This window comes from Urocampus carinirostris, chromosome 10, assembly GCF_059441175.1.
Source record: "Urocampus carinirostris isolate Australia breed hairy pipefish chromosome 10, RoL_Ucar_1.0, whole genome shotgun sequence".
NCBI lineage: Eukaryota > Metazoa > Chordata > Actinopteri > Syngnathiformes > Syngnathidae > Urocampus > Urocampus carinirostris.
Window position 1 is genome coordinate 21,754,661 of NC_142358.1, and position 14,149 is coordinate 21,768,809.

Sequence of the window (14,149 nt, forward strand, 5' to 3'; positions counted from 1 at the left end):
CAGTTTGTAGGCTCATCAGACATCCTGTGGCAGTTTGCACAAAAATATCCATATATGGCAAAAGCTGAAACCATCCTGGTATATTTCATGGTTTACAGATCCTCTAACCCCCTGGGCTGTCGGGGCATCACTGAGGGCGCGACTCTGGAGAGCTCTATCCACCGCTGCCATTCCTTCTTGTGGTCAGAGAAGTTAGTTTTCTGTCTTCCTTTCTTTCTTCCCCCTTGGACTATGCCATCTAGAATCATCTTGGCCAGTCCTGGCGATCTTCTGCAAAATTATCTAAAAAGCCATGCAGGAACATTCGCATGATCATGCAAAGTGATGCATCATATTCATCATCGTGTATGGTGATAACCTTAAAGTGTCCCTGAACTCACATAAAAGACAAATTCTGTTTTGATGTCTCTGACATCACAGCTGTGTCAGCGTGTGTTGAGTGCTAAGTGTGCGGTAAAATGTGTGATACAGAGTGCTTCAAATCATTTAACACGCCATATGAACAGAACGAGTCGAGAAAATCAAACTTTTACCGCAATGGTTTCAATGTGTAAGTAAGGTACGTGATCTACTTCGACTGAGTAAGTACTTCTATAAATGTTATGTTTTACCACCCTGTTATCATAACACCTAGTACGGAATTGCTTAATTTATTAAAAGCTGTTCCCATTGATCAGTTAATTTGCATCTAAAGAATAGATTTCTGAAAAACTACAATTAACAATCATTTCATTGTGTTATTACCAACAGAAAATCCTTCTCCCTCAAAATGTGTCACAAGAGCCAAATAATCCCTCGCATTGTCTTCAGGTGTTGATATGAAGTCTATAACACCTTACATATTATGCAAGAATTGACCACGCCTAAGTTCAACTTTTTGATGGCATCTAACAAAGGTTTGTTTTCATAGGGACAAGGATATGTCAAGTTTTCCTACCAACTGTTTACCTACAAACGCTGCTCTACCGGTTCGAAAAGCGACCTCGGTCTACAACACTAACCATCGGTTTACAGCCCAGAGCAGAGGCTACAATGGATTTATTCCCATACAAAACAATTATGTTCCTCTGCAGAACAATTTCATGCAGTCGAATCAAATAAAGGCTTCGCCAAGTATGCATTTTGTGCCGATGAGCCATCAGAATATTCAACCCCTTGCACAGACTATTGAGGCACGTCCCAATCCTCCTGGACAGGTAAGCTCTTAATCATCTTCTAGAAAATGTCATTGTTAAAACCTGTCTTTCTCTCTCTTTGTTTCCAGAAAAATTTTGTACCGGAGGTTGTATTGCCGAACGGCATGAAAATGTGTCCTGTTGGATTACTGTAAGTAAGCCAATACAAATTACTAACCAACAAACACTTACATTTTGAAAAGTTAGTTAATTCATCTTCTTCATGAATCTGTAGGAACGGAGAACTGTTGTACAAAGTTACTGCTGCAAACTTTGCAGTTCCTCTTCCACCTGCCCCCGCCAAGCCAAAGTAAGATCTCACTCTTTCATTCGAGGCTTTTTTTTTTTCCCGCTTGGGGTTTTTTACCTCTCCTTGAGATGTTAATGAGAGCTGTTGTTAAAGGAATTATGCTCATGTGCATGGGCGATTCTAAGTTCAGAGCTTTAGAGGTACTGAGCACCCAGAGTGTCTCTTTTTTCCTTACCACCACATACAAACATATTTCAGTCATTAGAAATATGAATTCAGTCATTTAAATAGGTAATAAATCATGACATAATAAAGAAATACATAATCAACCTCCGTGTTCTCAACCGCAAGCTGTTTACCCGAGAAGATAAAAATTCTGTGTCATAACGGTGCGAGGACTGAAATAGATTGAACCGTTTCCCCGCAGTATTTCTGACACTGCACTGTTCACATTTTTGTTTTGTTTGTTTGACTTTTTTTTTTTTTTTATCTAGCGTTATTTTTATCATATTTAAGCCTATCCGGTCATTTATCAAGATAAATAGTTTTAAAAACGCTATAATGTTTGACATAATAACAAAAAAAACAAAATTTCCCTTCGCACTTGTCCTCAATTTGATTTACATACTTAGCGTTCCGCCTGGAATTATTTACATTAAAAATAAGCTTTCCACGATCTGGGTGTTCACAATGGAGGAAGAGTTGTTTGTTCCCTTTTATCACTGATATGCACGGCAGTGCATACCTTTTCGTGGTACGGGGAGAGAGCGGTCTGTCTCGCCTTGTCGGTGAAGTGCTTGGGAGAGCGAGAGGGTGAGAGGCCGATAGGCCTAAAACTGTTTTTCCTTGCACTCACCAGGTAGGAGAGCGTAGATGTTGGTGTTGGGTTGCTTTGGTGAGCAAGGATGACGGGCTAGCTGCAACTCTGATGAGCATGTGCATCAGGTTTTGTTTTGGGGAATTTAATTGTTATTCCGAGCATCCGGCATCTGTTGTTGTCGCTGCAAAAGAGAAAGGGCCGGCAAAAGATGGTCCTCTTTTAAAGCTACCTCTTGTGAACTAAGAACACCTGCATGGGACGTGCAGGGGTTGTCCCCTGACATTCATCTTTGCCAGCTTGATTCCTTAAAATATCGTTCCAATCTAGTGGACAAAGGGAGCCGATTGTTAGTCACGCCTAAACAAAAATACACCCAGGATTAAGGCATTTGACAATCAGAAATCATGGTGATGCAGGCATAGAATTATGACACAATAACAAACATCAATCATTGATTCCATCCAAACAATTTAATGATTGGAACTTTTATTACCTAAATATGACGTTTTACTGATTAAACCTAAAATTCCATTGTTCGGTGTTATTGTTTGATTGCGATTTGGATAGCCAATGTCCATCTTGAAGTGATGTGCATCAGGAAGCCTACTTACTCCAAAAATGTAAGGGACATGAGTTGAGCAGTTTTTGACGTCTTATCTGAAGCATAGAGAGATTGTTCAAACATTCTGCAGTTAGTTCACTATTCTACACTTTTTATCTTGAAGAATTGTATTAAAATGAGTTATTGCGAGTCAAACCAGAATTTATGGTTGTATAAGCAGTATTGGGTTATCTCCATTGACCAAAGCATTTGCTATGTATGCATTTCTTCACCGTTAGTGTTATTCATTTTTCTAGTTTTATTATTTAATTTACTCTTAAACAACTGAGGTTTTTGTAGTCACTAACAGTTTACACATGCATTTTAACAGATTGAGTTCTCTAGGGATCTGTTACGTTATCTCTATAGTGGAAATGGCGCAGTCGTGTCTCATCTCATCTCATCTCATTAGCCGTACCGCTTATCCTCATTAGTCGTGTCAATACATAAATATCTAAGTCCGTGTATTTATTGGGCAATGTCCGAGCAGCAGAACTACACAAACGACAAAGTTAGTTACTTTTGGAATGAGGAAGAAATGAGTAGGCCACTTTGATGAGTGAAGGGAGTTTTATTTTCTCGCCATGTACAAAATTAAACATGGAAACGCCAACTTCCGTTGCAAAGTTGCCTGTGCGGGTGTACTCTTCTTCTTGGGTTGTTGCATTTACGTATTAGGTGAATGTATTCAGCCTGAAAGAGTATTTTACAATGGATTCATGAATATTTTTGGTCTATTTTAGGAAGAAATTTAAGAAAGTTGAAGACGAATACCCAGACCAAGCGTACGTCAAAAAGCCTCTAAATGCCTTCATGCTGTTCTCAAAAGAGCATAGACAAGCAGTCAAGGATAGGTCTGCCTCAACAAATATCGCTGTTATAAATGAGACCTTAGGAAAGATGGTAAGTGTTACACTAATGTACTTAGATAGATTCGGGGTGACCCTTTTTCTGCCTCAAAATCAGTCGTTTCTTCGAATTATCACTCTTTTAAGCATTCACCCAAACTCCCTGAGTATTGTTTTGGACCACAGTGAGCAACATCAGATATGCACATTGCAGTGTCATGATGTTGCTGGATATTTGTCCGCATGTGGTTGACTTAGCAAGTGTTCTGATTCATACAAAAAGGAGAAGCAACATTATGGGCAAAACTAACTACACCAAAATGTTTCACACGTTATCTTGCAAGCTTCCTACAAAAAAACAAAAAACAGCTGAGAAACCTTGTCACGTTCCACCTACCAGAATGTTCGTAAATGACCAGAGGATACCAAATGGGTAACTCTGATTTAAATGCAGGTAATCCAGAAGATTTCTTTCCAGAAAATTTACAAATTTGTCTTTGACGACAATGAATAAGCAATATATGGTAATCCCTTGTTTTAATCGGGCGTTGTGGTCTAAAAAACACGTGCTATAGGCAAAACCCAAGAAGTAAAAACTTAGATTTATTAAATACTCTATTATACATTGAAACCAAAGGACAAACCTGATTTACAGCCGTCACCTGCTTTTACCTTCCTTTAGGCAGAAATCGGCACCCCAAAAAGGTAAAATAAAAAGCCATACTGCACCTAGGCCCACCACCCACCGACGTCTCCAAGAAAATGTCTGAAGATGCAAAAATTAAAAGCCTTAAAACAGACTATTAAGGAAAGAAAACACATACATTGGAAAATGTTAAGAATGTGTCCTGATGCCCTCTGTCAGAAACAATCATTTTATCATACATTTTATCAAAGCACCAGGGAGCCACTAGGAAGCACCAAAGAGCATATGGCTCCAGAGCAAGTGGAGAATTCCAACTTGTTGGCCATAGAGAGCATCTTCCTCTGTCTTTTGGCCTTGACCACTGAGGTTTTTGTCGGTCCAGAGCATTTTGTTAACATGATGGCTTTTAGAGAAATTCAAAAAGATTTGCATGTTCATTATGTACAGGCAGAAAAAGGGCAAAAACGCTACAGGTAAACTGTGATCAAGGGGATTACTGTACTCTGATGTCACTGAACTGAGTTGTACGTGTATTAATCATTCAATATGTTGTTACATCGACACAGTGGCATTTGCTGCCAGAAGAGGAAAAAGCCAAGTTCTATGAGCTGGCTGAAAAAGAGAAGCGATTGCACTCCCAGCAGCATCCAGACTGGTCCTGTCGCCACAACTATGTGGGTTTAACTCATTTGCATACACTAATCTATTAAGCTAATTTTATTTGTTCACTTTTTTACCAGGTGTTATAGTCATATATGTTTTTTCCCCAATTGTAGGGCAAAAAAAGGTACAATAAAAGAATTCGGGATTTAACATCTGGCAGTTCTCAGGGTAAGTATATATATCAAATAATTGTACAATTAAATATGATCTGAATCAAGTAAGATAATGCAAGAAGATACCATTCTTTAAAAAATATCTGGTTGGCCTCTCTGATTCATATGGGTTTTTTGCAACTGACACAAAGAACCTGGACCGTAAACATGGATATGTGTTCCAATTGAATATATGGAGTAACATTAGGTGTGCAACAAGGTTGTATTTCAAGCCCTTACACATTTGAATATAATGCATTTTTCCACAGCCAATGTGCATATTGAAGCACTGTCCAACGGGGGTGCGTACTTACTCCAACAATCCGATGGACATGATTTAAGCAGTTTTTGACGTCTTAGAGAGATTATTTGTTTTTCAAGCATATAGTTCACTATTATAGAGTTTTTGGGGCTTGATTAACATGATACAATTTTTGAGTTATCCTGATTCCAGCTTGAATTTTGGTTAACTAAAACCAAAACATTTGCCATGTACTCATTATCAATTATTTTCTACGTGTCCTGCCCCAAGTACGTTTAGCCGTTTTTAGACGTTAAATTGTTTAAAGGAAATTACTTCGACATGTTGAATAATAGCTTGACATTATTTCCAGGATTCATGGTAGCCATTACTTTGGCAATTTAGTTTATTGGCCTTCGTCGCCTACGGAAAGCCCAAGGACTGCCTATGCAGTTTGCCTTGTAGATTACAAATTTTGCCTTGTACTAAAACTCAGGCATGGTTTATTATGTTTTCTATTCTTCCATGTCACTCATTTTGGAGTACTCACTTTCGACCATTGCCATTGATTTTACAAATACAATATTGTCGCGAAAGGCAAAACAGGGGGCAGCACGGCGGCACAGTGGTTAGCGCTTGTGCGGCACAGTTCATGACATGGGAACCTGTCGTGGGTTCAAATCCAGCTCCAGACTTCCTGTGCGGAGTTTGTATGTTCTCCCCGTGCCTGCGTGGGTTTCCTCCGGGCACTCCGGTTTCCTCCCACGTTCCAAAAACATGCATTTCAGGTGAATTGGCCGGTCCAAATTGTCCCTAGGTGTGAATGAGCGAATGAGTTGTCTGTCCCTGTGTGCCCTGCGATTGGCTGGCAACCAGTTCAGGGTGTCCCCTGCCCACTGCCCGGAGATTGCTGGGATGGGCTCCAGCCCCCCCGCGACCCTAATGAGAATAAGCGGTACGGCTAATGAGATGAGAGATGAGAAGGCAAAACAGACTTAGTATTGTGCTTGACCTTTTTTTCTTTTGTCATCTAGAGCTGTGTTTTTCAACCAGTGTTGCAGAACATATTAGTGTGTTGTGAGACCGCGTCTAGTGTGCCACAGAAAATTGCCCAATTTTTTTTTTGCAAAAAAAGCATACTGTCATTCAGTATATTTGCTTTCTTCCAATGATCAGCCATGTAACTTTAACAATAATAGATGGCACCAGATTACTATTTATTTCTAATACACTAATCTGCTTATGAGTTACTCAAGGAAAATATACTGTACATACATTGTTTGCAACAAAATTAGACATGACACTCCAGAATAAACACGTAACAAAAACAAAATTAGTATACAAAAAAGTGTAATAATAGTGCAATGAAAAGGTCAAAAGCATTTAGCAGCAACAACAATTCTCAAAAAACGGCACAGTTCTAAGGTCTTGGGAACCTCCTGTGTGGGTTCAAATCCAGCTACCGGACTTCCTGTGCGGAGTTTGTATGTTCTCCCCGTGCTTGCGTGGGTTTCCTCTGGGCACTCCGGTTTCCTCCCACATTCCAAAGACATGCATTTCAGGTGGATTAGCCGGTCCAAAATTGTCCCTAGGTGTAAATGAGCGAGCGAGTTGTCTGTCCCTGTGTGCCCTGCGATTGGCTGGCAACCAATTCAGGGTGTCCCCTGCCCACTGCCCGATGATTGCTGGGATGGGCTCCAGCACCCCCGCGACCCTACTGAGGATAAGCGGTGCAGCTAATGAGATGAGAGATGAGATGAGATATATAGGGTTTTTTTTTCTTTAAATAACTGCTGACACATTTTTTTGCAATTATTTTCATTGCACTCTTGTTACAATCCATATTTTTTTTATTGCATTATTTTTTCTATGTAGGCCAGTTTGTCCAAGAATTACTTTGTATTTTATTTTGTTTAGCCCATTTATCCTTATGTTCTTTTATTTTGTTTTTCTCTTCAAAGTTTTTAATGCAAATTTTACCCAAGAGTGCCATGTCTACTCTCGTTGCATACAATGTTTCACAACGTTGGAATCAATGAAAATAAACCTATTCTATTATATTCCTTCAATGAAGGTTGGTTGGTTGGTTGGTAGGATCTAAAGGTAAGATTGTGGCTAAATAATTCAGCCCGACCCGACCCGAGTACATAAACCCGAACCCGCCGAACCCAACGGATGAACTTGATTTGATAAATAAGCCCGAATTAAACCCGAAGCTTTAGTATTCTGACACAGTAAACACGAAGCTTTACTCCGGCCATGCGTACTTCAGTGCCAAACTGTGCGTTTCGGCTGAATTACGCAGCTTGGGGTTCACTTGGGGCTGAGTCGCTTACATCAAGTGTGCACTGCAAGTGTGGCGCCTAATTGTCGGTTCGGTGCCGTAGTACGCATCTTGGCGACATGCAGCGAACAAAGGTGAAACTGAACAAAATGGCACCAAAAAGAAAATCAAATTCTGCAGATTACAATTTGAAATAGTGAAAGGTTTGGCAAAAAATCTGAATGAAAGTTTGTAAAGCTTGTAAGCTATTGGCAAGAAGCATGACGTCTGATGTGAGGGAGGTGGAAGGAGAAATCCGTGTTTCTTTTACCCCAACACCGGAGGAAAAGGTCTTTGGATATATATAGATATTTCAGTTGAACTGATAGTTTGGTTAGCATTTTTGTTATCTAAATAATTACTTTAGTAGTAACAGTAAGTGCATGCTGTGTAGATCCTCCATGAAGGGTTAAAAAAAACTGCGAGAGAGAAGCCCGACCGGCCCCAAATCTATGATCGACATTTTAAGCCCAATTTCTGGCCGGGCTCGGGGCCAAGATCTTATCTCTGATATGATCCCTTAACCACTAAGATTGTAGGGACATGATTTCATGTAGTGTGTCTTGGGCAAGTACAGCCTGCTGGCGCCCGTCCCTCTCCAAGCCAACAAATGTTTCCACCCGGTCTCGAACCGTTGACCTGCATATATTTTTCAGTTACCTGCATAATTGTTTGATTTCCCCAGCAACATCAACACCAGAACTTTAGGCAGAACCAAGACAGGCAGAGAGTGACGCCGAAGACAGCCCCGCTTCTTTGTCGGTGGATTCAACCACCGAACAGTTTACTACAGAGCAAAACTCTCCATCATGAATGCAGCATGTGGCTCTATCCAGCCAACATGCCCATATTTTTATTTGTGCGTGTTCGATTTTATTTATAAGTTTTGTTTGATGTATTATAAGAAGTCATGAAAACAAATGTTATATTTTTGTATGAAAAAGGCTTGCTACAACAGTATTTATTAACAAATAATAAAATGTCCATCACATAGTTTTCTCCTTGGTTGCATTTCTGTTATAATTGATTCAATATTCAATAATTTCTGATAGGAGTTTGTAATATTTAGTGCCTCCTAGTGGTACAAACAACTTTCAAACAGTAGAAAAAAAAGATTTGAATATTAAAAATGATAATACCAATGTTACATTTTATTTCAAAACAAACATTTCATAAGTTAAGAAATTCGTATTTTACACAGTTGAATCCCTACTTATGTAGCCGCCATGTTTGTCTGGCATCCAGCTGCCATACAGTGCTCGCACCAGACAACAGTGACATCTACATGTCAAATACAGTATTACACACTGGGGCTATAATCTATTGTTGACAATAACATATACATGGTAAATTGTCTGCATTTATATAGCGCTTTTCAAGTCTATGAAAACCTCCCAAAGCGCTTTACAATGTGCTTCACACTTGCCCATTCACACACACTCACACACCAATAGCAGCCATGCAGCCATGCAAGGTGCCGACTTGCTTATTGGGGGCATTAGGGATTCAGTGTCTTGCCCAAGGACTTCGACATATAACACGGAGGAGCCAGGAATCTCTTGATCCCAAGATGAGTGCTCTACCTCCTAAGCTAATGCCGCATAGACTGGTATGTGTTTCAAGACAATTAGGTCATTATGGCTTACCAAAAATATTAAATGTGGACAAAGACCGTAATTAATTCTCCACTACTAATTTTCCTTCTACTACAATCTACATTTAAAATCAATTGTTTTATGAAAGATATTTTTAATTTCAGTGGTTGTGTCATCATTTCTAATTCAGTCAGCTCACGCATTATGCGTCTGCAAGTACGTGCATTCCTTAGACGAATAAATACTTATTTTTTAATCTTTTTTTCAGTTCGCGTTTGGACTCGTAATCAAGGCAGGCCTTTCCTGACCTTTCCCATTTTTAGCTACATTGAGGAATATAAATGTAACGGGTGTAATAATAACTTTTATTTTATTGAAATTCCTGCTAAAATATGTGTATAGTTTTTGGTAAATGTCCTGCAATGCTGAGTCCAACAGTGCCATCTGCTGGTATGGGTGGGGTTTGGTTTTGGCTTCTAACATGTGACCAGGAGGCGGGGTTTTGTCAGTTTTACCAGAGTACTACAAAGAGATCAAAGAGATCAGACCCAGCAGAAAAAGCTAATGTTGTGACTCATCCATTTGCAGAACTGTAATAATAAAAACCTCATCATCCAGTCCAGCGTGAATGTGGATCTTTGGTGGGACACGTACAACGCGGTTACATTGGTGCCGTGACCCGTGACTTCTATCAAACTCGCCGAACCGAGGACTGTCCTACCTGCCACATGAGCTCACAGTATTTGAAATTTTAGTTACATGAGCGATATTGTTTAGCTCATTACAGTGCAGTGTCACAGTGATACGAAGGCTGCTGATTTATTTTGTGATTTTGACTTATTTACATTTTTTTCTGTCAATCTTTGAAACATGTTTAATCAGAGCAATGTGTTAGCTCCACAATTTGACACACCTATTCACTTTGGCAGGGGCAGGGGCATGTTTACCCCCATCCCCTCTGATAATAGTTCTACCCCAGGTGGTGCTACACATAGAGTAGAGGCAAGTTCCAGTGTGAGCACCCATAATGCAGCTGACCAACATGCTAGCCTACCTTCACCTCAGGTCAGACCCACATCTACGCCAAATTCCACGAGTGAAATTTCTGAGGGTTTAGCTGATCACATGACAAATATTATTCAGGAGATAGGACATAAATTGGCTGATAGCATATTCTCAAATATACAGTCACATAATATAGTAGCTCCTAACGCTGCTGCCACACAAGATGTAGCAAACAGATTGAGTCAGGTGGTTACGCAGAGAAAGGTTAAGGAACCGCCGTCATTTATTGGGGATGGCTCAGACTCAATAACAATACATGAGTGGGAAGATCTAATGAGGACATTTATAAAAAGGAGTGATGTGAGACTTGAAGAGCAAGCAGAGGAAATCCTTATACATTTGAGAGGAAAAGCTAAAGATGTAGTTAGGTTTAGCATTAGAAACAGTAATATAGACGTCTATACCCGCCCTGACATGATTTATAGTCTTCTCAGGAAATACTTTAGCTGTACCAAGTACTCTGCTGTCCCTTTAGCTGACTTGTATTCAACTTTGCCCAAAGACCAGGAAGACCCCTATGACTACTGGCTGAGACTAAACAGAGCAGCTGACCTTGCCTCTGAGTGCTTGAGAGAGCAGGGCAAAACATTTGACAACCCTGAAATAGAGGTTACTCGCATGTTTATTAGGAACTGCCCATGCAAGGAACTGGCACTCACTTACAGATCAAAAACCATCGAAAAGTGGTCAGCATGTGAGGTACTAGAGGTGCTGAATGAATACCACGCTGAGAAGAGCTACAAAGCAGATTCCCTACAACAACCTGCGAATAGAGCGGAAATTGCCGTACACAAAGCTGAGGTGAACCATGGTCCAACCCTCGTGCACGAGCCACCTCAGACTTCGAGCCCACAGTATGTCTCTCTAACGGACGTTATTAGTATGTTGGAGAAAGTTCTGATACGTGTTACCTCGAACCAGTTTCAAGAGAGAGGGGGAGCTCCAACCAGGCGACCTGGAGCCAGAATAAATGGTTTCACTGCCAAGCCATGTATCATTTGCAAAGAAGTCGAACACAGTGCTCTCTCTCATTGCCGAGACAAAAACCTTTGCTTTCACTGCCATGCCCCAGGGCATTCTCGACGTGATTGTCCAGTGACGAAAGTTGTCCCGCTGCCTCAGGGAAACTAACTGATCTGCGCTTAGGGGAGAACAGTGCAGATCAACTGAGTATACCTCCCACCACTAATGTGAAGCCTGACATGCAAGACAATAAATCAATTTATGAGTTGTATAGCAACAAGATACCTCCATCGAAGAAGCTGATCTTTCAGGGGTTTCAAAGAATAGCGGAGACTGACGAACTGTTTTACACACCTGTACTTGTGCAAGAAGGCCCCACTTTCAGAGCGCTGTTGGACAGCGGGTCGATGGCTTGTACAGTAAGTGAGGACACAGCTAAGTACCTCCTGCAGCAATTCCCTGATATGATGAGTTACACGGCCGATGATTATGTCATTGTAGGCTGCGGTGGACACCAAGTTTCTCCCAGAGATATGTACGACATTCACGTCACAGTTTACGGGTGCAAAATGATAATACCAGTAATGGTGGTGCCAGGCCAGACAGAACAGATGATCCTTGGCAGCAATGCCATCAAATATATTTTGACTCAATTGAAAAGTACTGATGGCTATTGGAGATTAGTTTCCACTCCTGACAACGGTCTGTCCGATAACCACAGTCAATTCCTGTCAATGCTTTCCAACACAGAGAGATGGAGAGGTGATTGCATTCCAGACAAGGTAGGGACAGTAAAGATCAAGAGTTGCGTGACGCTGAATCCACGGACCGAGTACGTTATTTGGGGCAAGTTACCTGAGTTGGCCGGGGCATCAGCGGGCAGCACAGTGGTCGTTGAGCCAACCCAATCTAAGGCTGCGCCCAGACAAGTCCTTGTCGGACGAGTTGTTACTCCACTCTGGGGAGATGGATGGGTGCCTGTTAAAGTCTTTAATCCCACGGACAGAGTTGTGGTGCTGAGAAGAAACAGGAAAATTGCAGATGTGTCTCCTTGTATCGCAGCGGAAGACCTGCCCAATGCAGAGGAGGTCAAGTGCAACGTGCAGAGTGTACAGAGCAAAGAGGTCCGACCCGGGTCAGAAGAGGACATGATGCGTGCATTGGAAGCTCTGGGACTGCAAGACATTGACCTGAAGTCATGTGAGGTTTCGCTGCAGTGTAAAGACAAGCTCCTTCATATCATCGAACAATTCGAGTCAATCTTTTCTCGCCATAAGATGGACTGTGGAGAGGCCAAAGAGTTTGTACATCGTATCCACCTTGTTGATGATAAGCCGTTCCGTCTACCCTACAGACGTATACCACCAAGTCAGTATGAAAAACTGAGGACGACTCTGAACGAGATGGAAGAGAAAGGAATTATTCAGAAGTCGACTAGCGACTATGCATCTGCGCTTGTTCTCATATGGAAGCGGAATGGAGAACTAAGGGTATGTACTGATTTCAGAAGGCTTAATGCAAGAACCATAAAGGATGCCTACCCACTACCGCATCAAGCTGATGCTTTGGCCGCACTTGGGGGAAATGCCTTTTTCTCCACAATGGATCTGACGTCAGGCTACTACAATGTCCCCTTGCACCCTGACGACAAAAAGTACACGGCATTCTCCTCACCATTCGGCCTTCACGAGTACAACCGGCTCCCTCAGGGACTTTGCAACAGCCCAGCAACATTTATGAGGATGATGATGTCAATATTTGGTGATCAGAATTTCATGAGCCTATTATGTTACCTCGACGATCTGATGGTGTTTGCCCCCACAGAGGAAGTTGCACTCCAACGCCTGCAGATGGTGTTTACTCGCCTTAAGGAACACAACCTCAAGCTCGCACCCAAAAAGTGTTTTTTCCTCAGACGGACTGTGAAATTTCTTGGGCATGTCATCAGTGAGGATGGAATTCGGACTGACCCCGAGAAAGTGAGAGCGATAAATGACGTACAAGTCGCTGATCTAATGGAGTCGGATGGCAAGACGCCATGCCCTAGTAAAATCAGATCTTTTCTAGGCATGGTGATGTATTTCCAAAGCTTCATTGAAGCATGTTCTGCGAAGGCAAAACCTCTGTTCAGGCTCACATCTGAATCTGGTGACAAGCATAAGCGCAAGAGAGCCCGCAAGAAAGGTCAAGTGAAGCTGACGCCTGCAGATTGGTCCGATGCATGCCAGAACGCCTTTGAAACACTGAAGCACGACCTCGTGACAGGTGTCACTCTGGCCCACCCAGATTTTGATGCGCCGTTTATTCTGGCTGTCGACGCATCCTTTGATGGGATTGGAGCAGTCCTGTCACAGCTGCCACCTGGTGGAAAAGTAGCCAGACCAGTCGCCTTTGCAAGTAAGACGCTCTCTCGCTCCCAGCTCAACTACCCTGCACACAGGCTCGAATTTCTTGCCTTGAAATGGGCGGTATGTGATAAATTCAGCCATTGGTTGAAAGGAAGACACTTTACCACGTGGACCGACAATAACCCACTTACATACATTTTGACCAAACCAAGACTTGATGCGTGTGAACAGCGGTGGGTAGCGAAGCTAGCTGCATACAATTTTGACCTGAAGTACATTCCCGGCCCAAAGAACATCGTAGCCGACGCTCTGAGCCGTGAGCCATTTGTACGGTCATGTGTGGGTCATCGCCTTGTTACCGAGCCCTATACTTCGCTCTTGGACCAAGTCAACAGGGTGAACAACAGTACTGTGCAAGAGGTGTTCAGAGTATCCAACAATTGTCACGCTGTTGTAGAC

The 14,149-nt window shown here is 41.8% G+C and overlaps 1 protein-coding gene across 2 annotated transcripts; it reads left to right on the forward strand.

Moving 5' to 3' along the window:
* The first annotated feature begins 446 nt into the window (after positions 1–446).
* On the forward strand, positions 447–8,712 carry LOC148358394 (uncharacterized). 2 transcript variants are annotated; one of them, XM_088346430.1, is made up of 9 exons: positions 447–559; positions 751–810; positions 911–1,196; positions 1,265–1,326; positions 1,411–1,485; positions 3,590–3,749; positions 4,907–5,014; positions 5,117–5,171; positions 8,405–8,712. In XM_088346430.1, the coding sequence occupies exons 2-9, from the start codon at positions 770–772 to the stop codon at positions 8,425–8,427; spliced, it is 810 nt and encodes a 269-aa protein (XP_088202556.1). In that variant the 5' UTR covers positions 447–559; positions 751–769; the 3' UTR covers positions 8,428–8,712. The 2 variants fall into 2 exon arrangements, with proteins under 2 accessions (XP_088202556.1, XP_088202554.1); XM_088346428.1 differs by having other exon boundaries at positions 494–581.
* The last annotated feature ends 5,437 nt before the right edge of the window (positions 8,713–14,149 follow it).